We start from the raw sequence: 21,951 nt of genomic DNA on the forward strand, positions 1-21,951 counted from the left end.
CATACATACATACATACACGCACACATGCATACATATATATATGTCTAGAAAACTCAGCTGCTTAAACTTTGTCCATTGTCCACATTCACTTGTTTGAATAAGTGAATATTCATTCTCAAACTGCATGCTTGTTTGGTCTGTGTACCTGCCTATATATATATATATATATATATATATATATATATATATATATATATATATATATATATATAAGCTGCAGTGAATAACTGTCATCTAAATTATGCAAAAATAAAAATAACACTAACACCTAATTTTAACAGATATATTTACCAAAATTGCATAAAAATATCTTGAAATACTATAGAGTAAATTCATTCAATAAAATCGCCACTAGCTTCAACCACGGCCTCCAGACGACTTCAGAATCTCCTGCAGCTCTTCTGGATGGTTTCCTTGTTTAAGTTGGTGAATGTTACCATAATCCTTGCAATCTGGGGTGTTAGGTGCCAGGGGTGATGTGGTTGCAGAAATTGTCTGACAGCCATGACTAGGTTCTCCTGCTTGTGTGAGATGGTGCAGAGTCCTGTTGCTAGACATAGGGTCTTCCAGCAGCCACCCTCTTGACCCAGGGCAGCACCTCCTCCAAACATGTGATGTAGGTTTCCATGTTGAGTCTGAGGTAGTGTGAGAAGATGAATGGAAGCATAACATCACTATCACTAGTAATCACTCTAAACACCATGATGTTGGCTGGATGTTTGATTTTTATCTCACTCTCAGTACATTTCCTCAGATTGCACTATCCTCTGATTGACACCCAAACACTCTGAAATGTTCCTATTAGAACTTCCTGCACAAATGCCAAGCAGCACAGCATGTCTTTTCCAAATTTCTTGCAGAATGAATTGTATCATGGTGCTGTTTTTTTCAAAGATGGTGCCCAACTGACCCTACGATACTGTGTAGTCAACAAAATCAAAAACAAGCAATGCACATGCATGAAATTAAAAATATAAAATGGCAACAATTTACTCATCACACCCTATATATATGTGTGTGTGTGTGTGTGTGTGTGTCTTCATGTCTGCGTTTGTCCCTCCCCAACATTTGACAACTGGTATTAGTATTTACATTCCTGTAACTTGGCAGTTCAGCAAAATTGACCACTAGAATATGTACCAACGTTAAAAAAAAAAAAAGTAATAAGTACACAGGTCAATTCATTTAACTAAAAATTCTTCAAGGTAGTGCCACAGTCTAATGACTGAAACAAGTAAAAGATGAAAGATACATATGGAGAAACATTTATATTTATATGGTTGTGTAAAAACACATGCTCATAATCATGTGTGTATGTACGTGTGTGTGTGTATATATATATATCCTGTGTCTTAGTGTATGTGTGGCTGCTGTGCTATTTACAGTTGGTGCATTATGGGAGTAAATGTAAGCTATGACTACATCCTGTATTTTTCTCTGCTCTGCTCTTCTAATATTTCATTCTCTCTCTCTCTCTCTCCCCTCTCTCTCTCTTTCTCTCTCTCCCCCCTCTCTCTTTCTCCCCCTCTCTCTCTCTCCCCCTCTCTCTCTCTATCTATCTATCTTTCTCTCCCCTCCTCTTTTCATTGTTTTTCTTTGGTAGTTTTTACACTATCTTTAGTGGAGGTAGTAGGAGGTAGTAATGGAATCCAAAATTACTCTCTCTAATGCTTTCTATGTTCCACTCTGTCTGTTTTTTAGTCTCCCATACTCATTTCTACTACCTCTTTATCATCCTCCCTTCACTCTCTCTCTCTCTCTCTCTCTCTCACTCTCTCTCCTACACACACACATACACACTTCTCTGTCTCTCCTCCTGATGGATGCTAGCTAACCAATATGACTCATGGCACAAAACTTTTGTCTGTTTGTTGTTATAGGATAATTCTGCCATTACACTTTTTTCACATAAATACCAAGTATTTATGTTGCATACATTAACCTCTCATACATATTTGTCTGTGTGAGCAAATGTGAATGTGTTTATTTAACTATATGCATACGCACTTGCACACACATACATACACATGAGTGCACACACATACACACATACATACACGCAGTAATTATCATTCACACATAGTGGTAGATAAAGATGTGAGCTCTGAGTGGTTCTTCTCAATGCCAGACATAGCAGCTAATACCAGAAAGTACAACACCCTACTGGTTCTTGGTACTCTCTGAAATACAAAAAATGTGAGTGTGTTTATTTAAGTATATGCATACACACATACGTGCACACACACACACACACACACACACACACACACACACACACACACACACACACACACAGATACACAGTAATTATCATTCACACATAGTGGCAGATAAAGATGTGAAGTTTGAGTGGTTGTTCCCAATGCCTGAAAGTACATCACCCTGCTGGTCCTTGTTCTCTCTGACATACAAAAGACCATGGCTTCAACACCTTTTATCAAAGGTCTGCTTAATCAGAGCAAAATTGGTGGAGTATACTGCCACAAATAAAAGATCCTTTATATGGTAGGTTGACCTGCTAGAAATGGTAGCTAATGCTCCATCAAATCACATCCTACTGCCTTAAAAATGAAAGACTGCATTAGAGAAAATGTACTCACTGGGAACTATTATTATTATACATACTTAGCGATATTTCATCTGCTGCTACATTCTTAGTTCAAATGCCACCAAGGTCGACTTTGCCTTTCAGGGTCAATGTAATTGACTAGTCCCCCACCATACACACAAAATTTCATGTCTTGTGCCTTTGGTAGAAAAGATTATATATGGATTATCCCAAGTTCACCCAGCAGAGAGACCAGCTATTTAAACTGACAGGTATATCATCAGAACTATGAAAGATATAAAGACTAAGAAAATGCCTGGACTACCAATGATAGTTGTTGAGAAAGTCAAAATATCGAGGAAAGTAGGATGCATGCTAGGTACTTGCCTAGTCAAGCAGGTAATTCATAAAGTGGTCATTCTAACAGAAGCATCAAACTAATGGGGAGATCTAAGCCATGATGATTATTACTGATTTCATAGAACAAACTATTACACTTAACATTTGTTGATCCAAAGGTTTTGATAGAATACCATACTAGTTGTATGGCTTATAAGAACCATATAAGCCTTATAACAAAATGCTGTCTGCAAGGTGAAAATTAGCAATGGGTTCACTGAGGAATTTAGTGTGGTTGGTATTAGTAAATTGAGCTAGATATGGGATGTATATGAAAAATAACAGAATTGGGTAAATAAGTGTCAAGCAATCCAAGTGGAAGAAGTATGTATTAGAAGAATAACAAGGAAGACTTGGGGAAAAAGTGGTGAAAGCTGACCTCAAGAAGCTAAACATCCTAAAAGGGATGATAAAGGACTGCAATAAGTAGCAAGAGATTATGCTCATTTGATGTGGAATCATTATCTGAAAAATGCAGTTTCCTCCACAAAATTTGTGCAAGATGGAAGTGTGTTTCTGCCATAAAAAATGCATCCTGTACACACTGTGAAGTGGTTGGTATGAGAAATGGTGTCAGAACAGACATTGGAGCATAATACAATCTTTGGACTTATTGAATCTTGCTTAACTGTCCAACCCATGCCAGCATGGAACAAGGATAATAAATGATGACAACGACAATGATTGGTCTCCCAGATTTTGCATTGATCTTTATTTTCTTTGCCTCTACAGATGGGGGAAAGAAATAGAGAGAAACATACACACAAAAACACACATGTTCATACATACATACACACACACATATATATATGTATGCATGTGTGTATACATGCACATCTATCTATCTATAGTATATATATATATATATATATATATATATATATATATATATATATATATATATATATATATATTGTATATATATATATATATATATATATGTGTGTGTGTGTGTGTGTATATATCTATATCTATATATATATATATATATATATATATATATATATATATATATTCCTCTAATATATTATATATATATATATATATATATATATATATAGATATAGATATAGATATATATACACACACACATATATATATATATATACAATATATATATATATATATATATATATATATATATATATATATATATATATATATATATTGTATATATATATACATATGTGTGTGTGTATATATATCTATATCTATATCTATATATATATATATATATATATATATATATATATATATATAATATATTAGAGGAAAAATCAAAACCAAAACAGAACAAGTATTTCAAGTCATTTAGCATAATTTAATTAGGGTAACCTTAATTAAATCATTCTAATTAAATTATTCTAAATGACTTGAGATACATGTTCTGCCTTAGTTTTGATATTTCCTCTAATATAATATATACCTGCCATAACGGAATCCTAACATAGATCTCTAGCTGTGATCTTGGAACCTAAAAGGACAGGACATTCGGAGTTTTCAATCTTCAGTTGAGAAGCAGATCGTCTTTGCAGTTTCGGCCAGTTAATCTCGAGACTGCTCTAATCTGGCCAGCTCCAAGGAAATCTAAGCTAAGAGCATTAGATTCTTTGGAAGAAAGCAAGCAAATGTTTACAAAAACAAAGACGGAAAGACAAAAACGGAGAAATGGTACACAATTACAAATACAAACAATAGGACATTAACAACAAGTGTCTTTTGACTAAGGATGAATTAAATTAAGCTGGCATATGTGGAAGTGAAGCCTTATGGCAGGAACATTGGAGATAAATGTCATGGGAAGAAATACCAGAGATGCTGCACAGCTAGTAGTGGATCCATGAAAGAAAAGTCAAGCTTGGCTGACCACCAGTCACATGGAAGGAGGGGAGAGAGGTAGTGGATAGAGGGATTGAAGAATTAGGGCGGGATGAGAAAGAGAGAGAAAAAACAGAAAGAGACAGACTGAGGTAAAATGATGAGAATGAAGGGAGTACTAAGAAATGTGAGAGAGGATGAGAGCGAGAAAAAGAAAAGTGGAAGGAACACAGAAAGTGTGAAAGGAGCTGAAGGAAAGAGTAAGAGTCGTACAGAATTTATATATATATATCTGTACTTACATACAGGAGACCAAAAGTGTACGTATGCTGATATATATATATATATATACTTACATACAAGAGACCAAAAGTGTATGTATGCTGATATATATATATATATATATATTTATATTAGAAATAATACATTTCTAAATCTCTCAGAGAGACTTAAGCAGTAGTGATGCAATAAAGTAGTTGTATACTGCCAACTTAACGTGACAGTCCCAATAAGGGAATATACTACTGCTATTTAGCCCTAGGAAGCTGGACCGCTTCCTGTCGGCCTTGACACATACATACATACATACATATACACATACAAACAAACAGACAAGCTTTCTCAGTTTCTGTCTACCAAATCCCACTCAGAAGGCTGGAGTAGCAATCTCTTGACCAAGATCCTCTATCAGACCTGTATCCACATGCTAGTGAAACAAACTCAACTACACAGTTCACAGTTACATCCATGTGCCTCAATTATTTTTACTAATAAATGTGTTGTTCATGTAACGATGGATGTGAACCACTAATTTCCATTGACAACTAGTAGCTATCCCTAACTTTGGGATTGAACGAGCTGGATATATAATGAGGATATGATTTCAGAAGAATGAAATGTAAATTCATTCCTGAAGAGATGTGTTCTCAAAATTTGAAAGGATAGAGTTTTAGTTTCTTAGTCTACCAATTTTGACACTCCACAATTCCTGGAAAGGTGTTAATAGCCCTTAATGAGAGGAAGGAAATAGTTGTTATAATTGATAAATATGAAGATATAACAGAATTCTTTCGTGTTCACTACACTAAGTAGCACTTCACTATATAGTTTTACAGATTGCATCCTTGGTAAATTCTCTGTCATTTAAATCACTTAATCAGTGAATAAACTTCACAAAAACACTATATCTTCTCAAAATTATTCTGCACTCTGGTATGTATTTATTAGACTGCAATTCACTACAGGGCCAGCAAATTCAATGGGTGGGGTAAGTCAACTATGTAAACTCCAGTCCTCATCTGGTACTTATATCATTGACACTGAAAGGATGAAAGGCAAAGTTAACTTCAGTGGAATTTGAACATAAGAATGGACGAAATGCCACCAAGCATTTTGCCCAGTGTGGTAATGAGTTTGGCAGTGTGCCACCTTGAAGAAATCTTGTAATATTGATTTCAAATTTTAGCACAAGGCCAGAAATTTCAGGAGAGGGGTAAGTCAATTATATCAATCTCAATGCTCAGCTGATACTTATTTTATTGATCCTGAAAAGATAAAAAGCAAAGTCAACCATGGTAGAATTTGAAATAAGAACATAAAGACAAACAAAATATCACTAAGCATTTTGCCCAGTGTGCTAATATTACTATCAGCTTGCCAACTTGAAGAAATCTAATATTAATTTCAAATTTTGGCACAAGGTCAACAGTTTCTGGTTAGGGGTTATGTCAATTACATCAACCCCAGTACTCAACTGGTACTTATTCTGTTGCCCCCAAAAGGATGAAAGGCAAAGATGGATGAAATGTTGCTAAACATTTTGCCTGCCATGGTAACGATTCTGCCAGCTCAACGCCTTAGCAAATCTAATAATATTGATTTCAAGTTTTGGCACAAAGACATCAAGTCTGAGGGAGAGAGTAAGTTGATTAATTGACCCCAGTGCTCAGCTGGTACTTATATATTGTCCCTGAAAAGATGAGAGGCAAAGTCGACCTTGGCAGAATTTGAATCCATAATGTAAAGATGGACAAAATGTCACTAAGCATTTTGCCCAGTGTACTAATGATTTTGCTGACATGCTGCCTTAGGAAATCTAATAAAATTAAAACATATTTGATTTTGTCACTGTACTTGTGAAAGGTCAGACTTATTTCTTACTGCATGTCTCTGATTTTATCAATTCAAATTTCAGAATTCATTGTTTTGTTGTCACCAACACTAATGAGTTTGCTTCATTAGTGGGTTAAATTTCATTTGATTTAGCACTTTAGTTTTTTCACTCACTACTCTAAATATGTTAGTCTGCACTTGACTTATAGTTGATATTGACCATTGGATGAACACTGGTGTGTTTCTGGTATTTATTTTACTTTGAGAGAATTAAAAGCAAAGCCAGGATTTTAATTCAAAATGCAGCAAAGAATTTTTGATATCAAGACACTGTCCTTTCTATAACACTAATCATACTATTCATAATAGCAATATTTTTAATAATTTTACATTTATATATCTGATTGGTTGGTGGGTATAGTCATAAGTGGCTGCCCTATAATTGTTTGTGATGTAAAAAAAAGTTAAGTCTTTATTTTCAGCAAACTAAGACACTCTTATATTTTCATGTAAGTTTCAGAAAATAGTGTTACAAATATTTTCTTTACTGAGATATGCCTGTCACTAATGTTTACTTTTCTAAGATATACCAGTTTTTCTCTGTGGATGGATAGAGCAGTCCAGAATTTGAATTTTTTTATTTTGGAGGAATAATTATGCTATTGCCATTGTATGTCCTTCCAAGTTCAAAACACTTGAATGTGAAATATGAACGCTAAATGTATGTCAGTCTAACATACTAAACCAATGTTATATGCTTTGTACATAGATGACTGCAATCTTCTAGCATTATAGCTTCAGGAGTAAAGTTTGAACTTATTCCTATAAGTAATGTGCATTTGATGATGACAATGAGGCTAAAAGCAAAAAATGCTAAGCTTCAATATTGCACTAAAATTCGTAGTTACGTGAATTTATTGATTGCCAAATTGCTGAACAAACTGACATTACTCCATAACTAAGAGCTTGGTCTGTTTTAATATTTAACTTTTGCTAGCTCAGCCCATATAGATTTGAAACAATTTCCTGTGAATGGTAGTGAGAGCACTGCATAATTGTCAAATGTTTCATTAGCTTGCAGTGCTCACTTTAAAGCATCCAACGGGTTATTTTATTTTTTTAAAACTTACCTATTTTTTTTTTATTGGAATGGTATATAGGAAGGGACTATGCATATGACCTTTGCAAACTTTCCAAGACCAGAGCTACTGACACAGCTAATGCTCCACTTGAACAAGTAATTGTAAAATGATTCTAAAATAGGCAAGAAGACCAAATGTTCAGCATTCCCATAATTAAAGTTCAAAATGTAGACAATGAAGAAGAGTACTGCATTCTTGCATGTAAGTTTGATGTTTGGTGCATATGTAGTTAATTATTGCAATTGAGTAGAAGTACTTTATCTCAGGGCTGGTTTAGCTGACTAATTGTATTGGTATCCATTATGGCTATTCACAAATTCTCCTTGACATTTGTGTGTGTAAAAATATCCACTCATACTATTCAGAAACAAATATTCTTAGAATTCTAAAATACTTTTTCAAGGAAATAGTTTTAACTCATTTAAACCATATATCTTGGCAGCAAATACGAAAAAATATGTTGAATTCTGAGAATATTTATGTCTTTGAATGTATGAAGAGGTATTATAAATCCTGTCTGTTCATTTATCTATCCTGATATTTTATTATAATATTTTTTACCACCATGTTAATTGAAGTTAGGTATATTCTGTTTAATATAGAATTTTTTCAGCTCTATAATATTATAAAACATTTTTACACAGCTTGGTCATTATAAATTCATTTTATATTGGTTAAAGTTTAGATATTCTTCTATTCTGATTCAGTGTCACTCACTAGAGTACATAAACAATACTGGCTATGCGCACGCATGTGTGTGTGTGTGTTTTATATATACACATATATATGCGTGCATACATACATACATACATACATACATACATACATACATACATACATACATGCACGTGTGTGCATATGTCTGCTTAAAGTTGCACTTTTTAAAAAATTTGCTAGTTACAAGTGGTAATACTGTTGTCATTTCTCCTGTCAACAAATTGTTTACTAACTTTGTGCCTTCAGAGACATGTAAAATAAGAGATTCTTTACTTGCAAATTAGGTAAAGGTCAGTGACATGGAGGGTATGTAGCTGTGAAACAATGCCTGAATAACATATTCATCTAACCCATGTTAGCATGAACAAAAAGCACATAAAAGCAAACAAAATGTTTATGTACATGCACACACACGCATACGCACACATATAGATACACACACACACACACACATACGATGATACATACATACATACATACATACATACATGCATGCATGCATGCATGTATCTATTCACATATTAACCACCTTCATATTAGACCATTATCAGCACTGTCACCAACATCATTATCAATGTCATTATAAAAACTACCATCGTCATTCTCTTCCAGTTTTGTGTCTTAGGATGTGGGAGAGGTAGAAATTGTTGTCAGTAGTTACAGTTATAATGCAGTGGTGATGATGTTTGGGATATGGTGAGAATAATTGTCTGTATCAAGGAGAAAATGATGCTGGTGATACTGATGGTGACAGTAATAATCACTTGGTATTGTGATGGAGAAGCTAGTGTTGTATGACGTTGTTTAATAACCTCCACTATAGATGACATTGGCAGTCATTTTCAGTAGACTGACTGATATTGTTAAAATTAGATTCTCTGGCAACATCCTTCCCTTAGTTTTTTATTGTGACCCACTAAAATGATGAAGTTCCTTAGTAAAAACAAAACTAATTTGTTGTGTTTGTTTATAAACCAGGTAAGGCATAACGCAATCATGATTTATTCCTCTTAAATCAAAGTTAAAATCAAATCAAATCACAATCAAATGGAAATTGTAGTTGTGACCAATGCCAGTGCTGCCTGACTGGCTCCATGCTGGTGGCACACAATAAGTACCATGCATGCATGGGTCATTGCCAGTGCCACCTGAACTGGCTCCCTGTGCCAGTGGCACGTAAAAAGCACCATCTGAACATGGTCGATGCAGCCTCCCCGCTCTGACTGGCTACTGTGCTGGTAGCACGTAAAAAGCACCATCTGAACGTAGCCGATGCCAGTGCCACCTAACTGGCTCCCGTGCCAGTGGCACATAAAAAGCACCTACTACACTCTTGGAGTGGCTGATGTTAGGAAGAGTATCGAGCCGTAGAAACACTACCAGATCAGATTGGAACCTAGTGCGGTCTCCTGGCTTCCCAGTCACCAGTCAAACCGTCCGACCCATGCCAGCATGGAAAACAGACGTTAAATGATGATGATGATGATGATGATAAAAGTTAGTATAATGGTGATTATTCTCCTGAGTAGACTTCATAATCAACGTTGGTTGGTCACCAGTTTATAATGGTTTTGATTATCGGTTTATAAAGGTTTTGACTTGGAAGCGATAATAAATATAATTATTTCTTCAGTAGGAATCTATGGTGATAAACCCGACACTTATAACTTAATTATAAGCATTTACCAGCATACATAAATCTTAACTCAGGCTGCATAAACACTGTGGTGAATTATACACACCAAGACACTCAACGTGTATGTATGTTGAAGATAATAAACCTTACTCTTCTTCACTGCTATAATAACAATTTCATAGTTGCAGAAATAAATTTCACCAACAGGTTGAAGAAAATGAAGAAAGAGAAATTATTTACTAAATTATTTTATTTACATACATATAATATTTACAGTACATTTTTATAAGTCAAAAGAAAACTGTTGTAGAGAATTACAACATAAAATTTATGTTAACTAATTCTTCCATAACCAAGCTACAAGAGTTTTAAACAACAATTCAAAATAGCCTTGTTGAATTAGATAAAAGACGTGGCATAGCAATAACCAATATCTCAAGAGAGTGAGTGTCATGGAAACGAGTGACAACCAATGAACACTGAGAGTGAGTGTCGTGGAATCGAGTGACTACTAATGAACACTGATTAATTTCCCAAAAATCAGGGTTTTTATAACTGCTCATACCTGAATTATAAAATCTTTTTTTTTTTTTTAATTCCAGGAATATAAAAGTCCGTAAGAAATATATTCAAACATACTGAGAAAGTCTTTTGGGGAAAATGTACAATTCTACCACTTCTAGTTTTCTTTTCGCTTGTAGGTGATTTTAAAGTTGACTTGTAGATCTTTTTCTCAACCTTAAGTTCACTGCTTTGAGAATTGTTCTGTTTTGAGTTATTTTGAAATGTGTTGCTCAAATTTTTATTCTCATGACATGAAGACAGGTTGAAATAAACTTTTTTAACTCTGTCTAAACTGGCAATTTCCTTTTTACCATGCATATCCAAGGTCATAGTTTTATCTTTAATTGACAAAACTTTAAAAGGTCCAGTGTATTTATAATTCTGTGAATGATGACTGACATCATTACGTACAAATACATGAGTCCAAGAATTAATATCAGAAGGGTCGAAACTTTTAATATTTTGTAATTTACTTGTAAAAGAAGGAACATCAGAGAGAAATCTCTTGAGTCGGGTTACATAATTGTTAATATCTACATTAAAAGAATTGGTTTCTTCAAACATTTGGCAAGGTAGAGTTAATGTTGTTCCATAACAGCAGTTCAGCAGGAGAATAAAAATTTAAGCAGAAGGCTGCATGTTCAAATCACAACAGGGTCACCAATTTCTAACGGTGATTATTCTCCCAAGTAGACTTTGTAATTAACGTCGGCTGGTCACCAATTTATAACGCTTTTGATTATCTGGTTTATAAAGGTTTTGACTTGGAAGAGATAATAAATATAATCATTTCTTGAGTAGGAATCTATGGTGATAAACCTGTCACTTATAAGCATTTACTAGCATACATAAATCTTAACTCAGGCTGCATAAACACTGTGGTGAATTATACACACCAAGACACTCAACGTGTATGTATGTTGAAGATAATAAACCTTACTCTTTTTCACTGCTATAATAACAATTTCATAGTTGCAGAAATAAATTTCACCAACAGGTTGAAGAAAATGAAGAAAGAGAAATTATTTACTAAATTAGTTTATTTACATACATATAATATTTACAGTACATTTTTATAAGTCAAAAGAAAACTGTTGTAGAGAATTACAACATAAAATTTATGTTAACTAATTCTTCCATAACCAAGCTACAAGAGTTTTGAACAACAATTCAAAATAGCCTTGTTGAATTAGATAAGAGACATGGCATATCTCAAGAGGGTGAGTGTCATGGAAACGAGTGACAACCAACGAACATTGATTAATTCCCAAAAAATCAGGGTTTTGATAACTGCTCATACCTGAATTCTAAGAACTGTAACTAAAGTTAGAATTCAAAAATTCAGTAATTTTAACCAATGGGAAACAAATAATCAATAGCTATTCAGTCAACATAACTATGACATCATATTACTGCCAATAAAGGTTTATTATAACTTGCTACAATAGCATTTGTTGGGAAATTGGTATTTTAGTTATTTGACAGTATGGTAGAAACTCAGATTTTTACACATGGGAATAGTTTTGTACCCCTGCCCTCTCGCAGCCAAATCATAGTGTGTGAACAGCAACCACTTGATTATAATTCAATACTACATTCAAGAAACTCTATTTAGTGCTCAACTTCTATAATATACTAACCACTGAAAGAATCTCTAAATGATTAGTTGGCCTATTTGAATAGTAACCAAATCTCTCTCAAATTACACTACAGAAGAAATCACATTAGGTAATATCTTTCACATTCCTAGAAAGAGGAGATAGTGATAGCTGGAACACCTTTGCTCATGCATCTGTTCAATCAAATTTGATTTGGGTTAAACAACAACAGCTTCCAAATTCCACCCATTGAATACTTTACTTTCTTTAGAACAGAGTTCACATATTCAGTTTCCCCATTATCATTGTTTAATGTCTGCTTTCCATGTTGACATAAGTTGGACAGTTTGAGAGGAACTTGAAAGCCAGAGGATTGCACTAAGCTCCAATGTCAGTTTTGGTATTTTTCTTCAGCTGGGTGTCCTTCCTATATGCCATCCACTTTACAGAATATACTGGATGCTTTTTTCATGGCACCAGTACTAGTGAGGTCACTATTAAATCAAAAACTGATCTAGTGGTTATTCATTTAGCTGATTTTGTGACGTCTGTTTTAGTAAATATTGAGAAAGGTTTATTAGTAGAGGAATGCATTGGCAGAATTCATAGAATGTCAGATAAAATTTCAAGTAGTATTTAGTTGTATTCCTTTATGTTCTAAGCTCAAATTCACTGCAGTCAACTTTGCCATTCATCCCTTTGTAATTTATAAAATTAGGTACTCGCCAAGTACTGCCCTTCTATCAAAGTACTTGTGATTTTGTGCCAATGTGAGAAATCACTTTAGTTATTATTACTATTATTTCTTATAGTAATGTCCTGAAATCCATAGGACTGGTACCAGCTCTTCACTTTCTGTAGAATTGAGTAGATGAAAGAGAAATGCACCCATCTCTAGATGGGCGAATAATTTATCACATGTATCTTTCCTTACAAGTTTAGTTGAAACTCAGTACTAAACCACTGAATCATTTAATCTAAGAATCTTCAATACTTAGTGGACAACTATACTACACAGAATTTTTCTTTATTCATTTATCAAAATTCGTACATAAAATTATCATGATGGTTTTAATTTAAATCTAAATGCTTTAAAACAGGATTTAATATGAAATAAATCAGAGTAGTTTCAAGTGACTTGATACCAAAAAGTTAATGACTTATAGGAGCCACTAACAATCTTGTTAAAATCATTTTTCCAGTTGTTAAAGCAGTGTGATTTTATTTTTTATTATTCAGATGAAGTCTTTTTACCAATCCAACAATGTCATGAGGTAGCCCATTCTACCAGCATTCAATGTAAGTCAGTTTTATTTTTAGCATTTTGATTTCATTCTTTTGTTTTATTTTTAGCATTTTGATTTCATTCTTTTGATTTCATTCTTTTATTTTCCTAATGCTGTTGGTAAGATACTTCTGAATATCAGAAGTTTGTTGTTAAAAATGCAGTTAAAATATAACTAATCCTATTTCTGACAGGTTTTAATCTGGACTATCAACTTACACACTGCAGGATGAGGTATCAGTCACTAGGGCTTGGAATAGATTTGTCTTTGCAGATGGAGGCTATCATTAACTTTTAGTTTTTTGGGTTTTTTTTAAATATTCTTTTATTTGTTTCAGTCATTTGACTGTGGCCATGCTGGAGCACTGTCTTTAGTCGAACAAATCGACCCCAGGATTTATTCTTTGTAAGCCTAGTACTTATTCTGTTGGTCTCTTTTGCTGAACTGCTAAGTTACAGGGACATAAACACACCAACATCGGGGAGACAAACACACACACATATATATATATATATATATATATATATATATATACGACGAGCTTCTTTCAGTTTCCTTGTACCAAATCCATTCACAAGACTTTGGTCAGCCCAAGCCTATAGTAGAAGACACTTGCTCAAGGTGTCATGCAGTAGGACTGAACCCGGAACCATGTGGTTGGTGAGCAATCTACTTACCACATAGCCACTCTTGTGCCTATATGACATTTTTATTTTAATACAAAATTCACTTTTATGAAATATCAACTGTGGTTCAGTAAAAGGTACTTATGTACATGACAGTAGAGCACTAACTGAAAGGATGTGATGTACTGATAGCTATGGCACTTTAATCTTTAACAGTTCATTGTTACTACAAGTTAGAAGGTACCAGTGGGTAGTTTAGTTCACTGACAATTTTAAGATTAATTACTGATTCATTGGTTTAGTGCTGAGTTCCAACTAAACTTGTAAGGAAAGATACAAGTGATAAATTCCTGGTCCATAAGTGTATTTCTCTTTCATTTACTGCAGAAAGTGAAAAATTGGTACTAGACCTGTGGATTTCAGAGCATCACTCTAAGGAATAATAAGTAAATTAATTTCTCACAAAGTCTTATTTAACTAATCTCAGAAGGATGAAAGGCAAAGCTGACCTCAGTGAGATTTGAACTTGAAACACGAAGGACCCAACTAAATACTACAAAGAATTTTGTCTGACACTCTATGAGTTCTGCCAACACACTGCCCTACTATTACTACTTGTAATAATAATATTTAAGGATAATTAAAATAAATTGTGTGAAGACAAAATTATTTTCTTCAACAACAATATCTTGATAGTGGGCAAGGTATATAATTTTGTTAAGCAATAGGTGTTATAGCTATTTTATATTTGAATGGTATGTATGGGGTAGAAGATATCCATATTGCTCTAAAAGCAGTTGCTTCACAAAATATCAAAATGATAACATGAAATATAAATGTGAAAGTGCCACACAAAATAATAAGTATTAAAATAAACCTAAAATACTGGATGAGAGTGGCTATGAGTAAAATGACTGTCTAATGGGCAGAAGTGCCATGTATTTAAAACTTCTGTGGAAATTCTGAAATGAACTTGCTATGAGACAAAATAAATTAATCTTTATAGTTACTATAAATTTTAAATATTTCATTTACATTTCTCAACATTTGTTTTCTAGTCTCTCTCAAATACTCTTTTTCTTTTATAATTTTCTTCAAGAATGGGAATTCAGAATTCAAAGAAGAAGAAGGAGAAAAAATGGAAGAAATATACAGATATTGGTCCTTCTCCAGGACTTACCTATGATGGTCTACAGACACCTTGGCATCACCTACAGGGCATGAAAGGATTGCCAACAAGGTCTATAGTCAATAGCCCCAAATATTATTATAGTGACTTTAATGTTACAATGAATACACCAAACACCATGCCACCAATGAACACCAAATGCAGTGCTTCTCCCTCTGTGTACAGAGGAGGTGCTGGCTCCTGGCCACCATCAACAGGGGAGCTCAGCTCCGACAACTACCTTAAAATAAATCTTGACAATCATCCTGATGTAACTAAGCTACAGAATGAGCAAAATGCTCGTCGGGAAAATATGGAGCAGAGAATCAACAAGATTCGAACCAGTGCCATCCAAGCTGCTGAGAGACGCAAATTTGCTGAAATGTTCAAAGCTGTGCCAAAAGAGACACAAACCAGTGCATGCACACCACACCATGCTACATCACACCTTCTACAAGAGACAAGCTTAGCATTAAGCAACTTGTCAACAAATTCATCACCCAATGCTGTGAGAAGCATCAACAGTAACAACAGCAGCAACAATGACAGTAGTAAGAAGAGTGCAAGAGGTTCTGGCTGTCGAATATTCTCAACTAGATCAAAAATATCAGCAGCATCTCATCACATGGACAATGATGATGATGACAAAGGGGAAATAATTCCTGTACAAATACTCAGTGAAGGCCAGAAACCTCCCCCAAACAAAGATCAGATTACTTTTGGATCATTAAGATTCAGTGAGTAACAAACAGTTTTGTTGATTATTTCTTTTTTATAATTTTACTTCACCTCTAACATTGTCTTCTACTTTTGTCTCTCAATATGTATGTGCATGTGTGTGTGTGTGTGTGTGTGCATGCACATACATGTGTACCTGTATATATCATCTTTCTCTAAGGAGTAGAGCGTCAGTTCTTTTAGCCTCTTAGCTTATCTGTTTTACCAAGCCAATCATTTTTCTGTAGTAGCACTGGATTGCCTCAAGTTTTGCCACCAGTTTGACACTCTGCGGTGCCATCTAGATGACTGGGAATGAAAGTTCTCCTTAAGAGTAGCATGGTATCCTTTTTTACTAGATCTGAATGATCTCAGAATCCATCAAGCTACTGCTCTGCACAGTGTTGCCATCTTGGTAATATACACATGGAACATTGCAGCATTATACATGTGGGTTCTCAGATCATGCATCAATCCTGATTCTGAGATTGCACTATCCCCTGCTTATGTGTATTCTGATTGTAGTTTGTTGTGGGTTGATAGTGGAGTGCTTCAAGCATTAAACTGTATGTTGTTTCTATTAGTCCATTTGTATACTGTATGCTGGTCATTTTGCAGTTTTAGTATGTCATCAGGGCCCTTGAGATGAGAGTGACTGACTGTATGGCTGAGGGCATGTCTGAGAGAGCCATCATGGATAGTAGTGTTCCCAGTACAGTTCCTCAAAGGACTCTGATGCAGATTGATGTCTCCCCAGAGATCACTCAGTTTTTGACATATCATTCCATGATCAACTTTGTCAAAGACCTTGGCAAAATCAAGATATATCTCATCTACATTTGAGTGGTTGAGCTGCTATTTCAGTACCCAGTCATAATGTATTATCTGTGAGGCAGCTCCTCCAAAGACAAACAGCTTCTCCCTGGATATAGATGTATACAAATGTATATATTAATTAGTAAATGTCTGTGTGTGTGTGTTTTATGTATATGTATATATAGCTTGTATCTGTATGTGTACATACGTACATACATGCATACATGCATGCATACATACATGCATACATACATCCATGCATACACACACACACACACACACACACACACACACACACACACACACACACACACACACATACATACATATTAGAGCCAGCACTGAAGGTTTTGTTTTGTATATGAATACCTCTATGTAAACTATGCAATCAAAAATCTGCAGCGATAACTTTAAAAAGTAAGTGAATTGCACTGCTAACATGGTTGGACAGTGTTGACGTATGAAACCTTTAATATACCTTTTAGTATATGAGAGTTAGCTGAAAAGTTCATAGACTCACCGAGATACTCTCATGGAGTATCTTTAACATAGTCCCTCTTATGGTCCACACACTTCTTCTATCTGTGTTGCAGTGCTTGGATAACATTAGTAAAGAAGCTTTCATCCTGTTGGTAAAAAAAGTCGTCAACAATAGATATGACATAATCATCATCATCATCACTGCAATACTGGTTCCCAGCCAAGTGTTTTTTTCATGCTGGAGAACAGATGATAAGTAGAGTCAAAGCCACAGTCACTCACAGCAGCCATTGAAAGCAAGGATTTGTGTTGGAGCATTGTCCTGCCATAGCAGCCATACCAAAGCAGACATTGGGACCTGGTACAGTCCTCTGGCTTGTTGGCTCCTGTTGAGCCATTCAGCATATGCTAGCATGGAAAATGGCTGTTAAATGATGATGATGATATATATATGTATACACACACACACACACACACACACACACACACATATATACATATATATATATATATATATAATATATATATATATATATATATATATATATATATATATATATATATATATATATATATATATATATATATATATATAGACATGACAGAAGTAAATAGACACCCTTATAATCATCAAAATTTATTTAAATCTGAAATTTTACATTCAAATTATTTATTAATTATTATAATGTAAATATCTAATATTTACTAGACATTCGCTTTGCATTTTTCAATGCAATGATCCTATTAGGCATGCTACTGATCATATGACGAATATTCTCTTAAATTTCTTGCCAAATTTCATGGAGTAATCTCAAAAGATCTGGCTTTGAGGATGCTTTCTTTTTCTTTTCATGAAGTATCCTGTCCATTATGCCCCAGAGGTGTTCTACAGGGTTCATATCTGGTGACTGGCTTGGCTATGGAAGCTTTTTAATGCCATTCTCATTCAACAAATCTTGGGTCATTTTAGCCGTGTGACAAGGAACCATATTTTCCATAAATAAAGAATTTTCTTTAATCATTTCTCCACTGGAGAAAATTGAAAGGAGTCCTTTCTGCAATATGGACACATATTTATCTGAGTTTATGTTTCCTTCACACTCCACCAGCTCTGATTGACCATTGCTCCAAATTGCTCCCCAGACATCACAGAATAGCTGCCGTGTTTCATTGTTGGCTTCAATCTTTTCACATCAAATTCTTGATCACGGAGTCTCCAGACCCACACTTGACCACAGTCAGAAAATATAACAAATCTGGACTCAGAGAATATGACAATGTCCCAAAATGCTAGTGGCCTTTCTATCGTCTCACTGGCCCAATCGTTTCTCAATTTGATATTGGCTGGTTAATATAGTAGCCAAGTCTGTGGAGATACCTGACAGCTGCTCTGGGATTGAGATCAACTGCTATGTCAGAGGCCCTGCAATGGGGATTATCCTCTTAACAAAGTGAAGAGTCCTGTCAGAGGGCTGTAGTTGACCTGGGCGAGGTGATGTAGATTCCTTCCCCTCTCTGATGAATTGCACAGTCACTCTGTTAACTATAGAAAGCGGGATCCCAAGATTTTCTGCGATTTTATGCTGACTAATTCCACCTTCAGATTGACCCACAATACAGCCTCTTTGAAATTCGGACAAGTCCAAGGCTTCTTTTCTATGTGGCATGATTAAGCAGTTACATTTAGAACTTGAAACATAAAAATGTTGATTAATAAAAAATAAGTTAAAATAAGCATAAAACAATGTATTATGAGGTGTCTATTTACTTCTGTCATGTCTGTGTGTGTATATACACACTCACACACACACAGGCGTACAGACATGACAGAAGTAAATAGACACCTCATAATACATTGTTTTATGCTTACACACACACACACAAGTAAGTACATAAATGCAAAACAAGGTGGGAAAAGAATACTTAAGGTAGAGCAATATACTTTTTATTAAAGTTGCACTTTTGTGAAGATTTTGCAGCTTTGATAAAAAGTATATATATATATATATATATATATATATATATATACTGTTTCAAATTTTAGCACAAGGCCAGCAATTTCGTAGGAGGGGCTAAGTCATTTAAATTGACCCTAGTTCTCAACTGGTACTTATTTTATCAACACCAAAAGGATAAAAGGTAAAGTCAATCCCTGTGGCATTTCAACCCAGAATATAATGACAAACAAAATGCCACTAAGCATTTTTGCCTGACATGCTAACAATTCTGCTGCCTCACCTTATATACATATTGAGATGTTTTAAGGAAGGTTTATGTAATGGATGCATTTCCTATTATATATTATGCAAACCTTATACATACATATTAAGTGATTTCAAAACATCACTATTTGGTTTGACTTCATTATTACAACTTATTTATGCATATATGTATATGTTTATGTGTATATTTATACACACGTGTATATATCATCATCATCATCATTTAATGCCCATTTTTCATGCTGTTATGTGAGTTGGGCAGTTCAGCAGAATCTGACAGATTTGAAGGCTGCACATGTCCCAATGTTGGCTTTGGTACTGTTTCTACAGATGGATATCCCTCCTAACCCCAGCAATTACAGTCAGTGTACAGGGTGGCAACAGCACTAGTAAGTTCTTCTTGCAGCTTATAATTGAGTGGAGTTACAATAGAGAGGTAGGCAGCTTTATGCAAGGAGATGAGAGGTTAAAGGAGGAGAAACAGCACTGTTTTCTTGATATAGAGGTGTTACATGTCTATTCATATTATAAAGGAGTGTTGGGGAGTAACTCAGCTGGAGTCAGCAAAACAGCTAAAACAGTGGCGATAAAGTGTTGGGATGGACCTTCAAGGTACACAAAGGTATCACTGTCTGCCTTGGCATGGTTTCTACAGAAGAAAGAGGAGTGTGGATGAGTAGAGGCTGCAAAAGTGTATGGGGGAAAAGTGAGTGAAGGTTAGAAATGAGGAATGGCTGAAGTGGTTATAATGAATGAGGGGTAACCTAATAAATATATGTTGAATGAAAAATAGTGGGGAAAACTTGAGGTGGAAAATGAATGGCTTAAGTTTTGAGATAGTTCTCAGTTGTGTATATCAACATCCAGGTCCTTTAATATCTCTTGTGTGAAATTCAAAGTCCTGAGATCAGCCTTCACTACTTCATCCTATGTCTTCTTGGGTTACCTATTCTATAAGTGCCATCTATTTTAAGGCATTAGTACTTCTTTATACAGCTATTCTCATCTATATGTATTTTATGTCCCTTCTAGCATAGTACATCTGATTCCTCTTATATCCAGTTTCTTTTCAACACATACTATACCATTCATCTACACTTATTGTGTACAAGAGAACATGTTAGCTTCATTTCTTTCCAGTCTTCTCAATTCTCTGCTTCCAAGGCCCATGTCACACTACCATGTAACAATTGCAGTCCATACACAAGCTCACACAATGTATCTTTCAATCTTGAGAGAGAAACCTTTTGTGATCAACAGAGGTAAAAGATCTCTGAATGTTCTTCAGCTTATTCTTATTCTAACAACTATACTTTCAGAACAGCCTCCTCTACTGCTGATTAGGTCACTGAGATAACAGAAACTATCTTCTACTTCTAGGGATCTTTTTGGGCATTTGAGAAAAGTTATTTCCTACACACTCTTAGTGTTTATTGCACCTTGTTTATTGCCCCTCTTGTATGTTCATATTTTGCTTTAGGCACATAGTATGAAATCTCTACCTAATCCTTTTCCATGTATGAAGTAAAACTATTTTTCTCATAGAATTTTTTTGAGAAATCTAATAAGATTCTAATATGTTTGGAGTTGTCACCTTGGCCTACAATATTTAGACACACTCATCCTTCTGCACATCCCATTAAAAGTATTTCTTGGTTTATTATAATTTTCAAGAGTTCCCTCCCTTGCCTAATCTAAAACCAGTTTTCTCATTAATGCTATTCTTTTTCTCACTATGGTTGTAATTCAACGTTATAAAAATTAATTTTCACTGATCACCTCATTTATGGCTTCCAGAAGTGAAAAAGTCTTTTACATTTCAAGCCTATGCTCTTCAACAGAAAGGAACACAGAAATAAACAGAGAGAGCAAATCGAAAAAGGTTTAGTGGTTAGCAATCTATCATGGCAAATATATATATATGTATATACATGTATATATATATATATATATATATATATATATATATATATATATATATATATATATATATATATATATATATATATATAAATACATATATATATGTATATATTTGTGTGTGTGTGTATATATATAAATCTGAAAAGCAATAAATTACAGAACTCAATATGTGAGTGTT

The 21,951-nt window shown here is 34.5% G+C and overlaps 1 protein-coding gene across 1 annotated transcript in view; it reads left to right on the plus strand.

Moving 5' to 3' along the window:
• LOC106875675 (uncharacterized) overlaps nt 1-21,951 on the plus strand; it is a 178,334-nt gene that overhangs the window by 149,323 nt on the left and 7,060 nt on the right. Inside the window, exons 3-4 of the mRNA XM_052972127.2 lie at nt 13,775-13,834; nt 15,547-16,352. Coding sequence (XP_052828087.1) covers nt 15,548-16,352 — 805 coding nt within the window. The 5' untranslated portion in view covers nt 13,775-13,834; nt 15,547. The remainder of the gene's footprint in view (nt 1-13,774; nt 13,835-15,546; nt 16,353-21,951) is intronic.

The sequence above is a fragment of the Octopus bimaculoides genome, chromosome 12 (assembly GCF_046866305.1).
Source record: "Octopus bimaculoides isolate indiv1 chromosome 12, ASM4686630v1, whole genome shotgun sequence".
Lineage (NCBI taxonomy): Eukaryota > Metazoa > Mollusca > Cephalopoda > Octopoda > Octopodidae > Octopus > Octopus bimaculoides.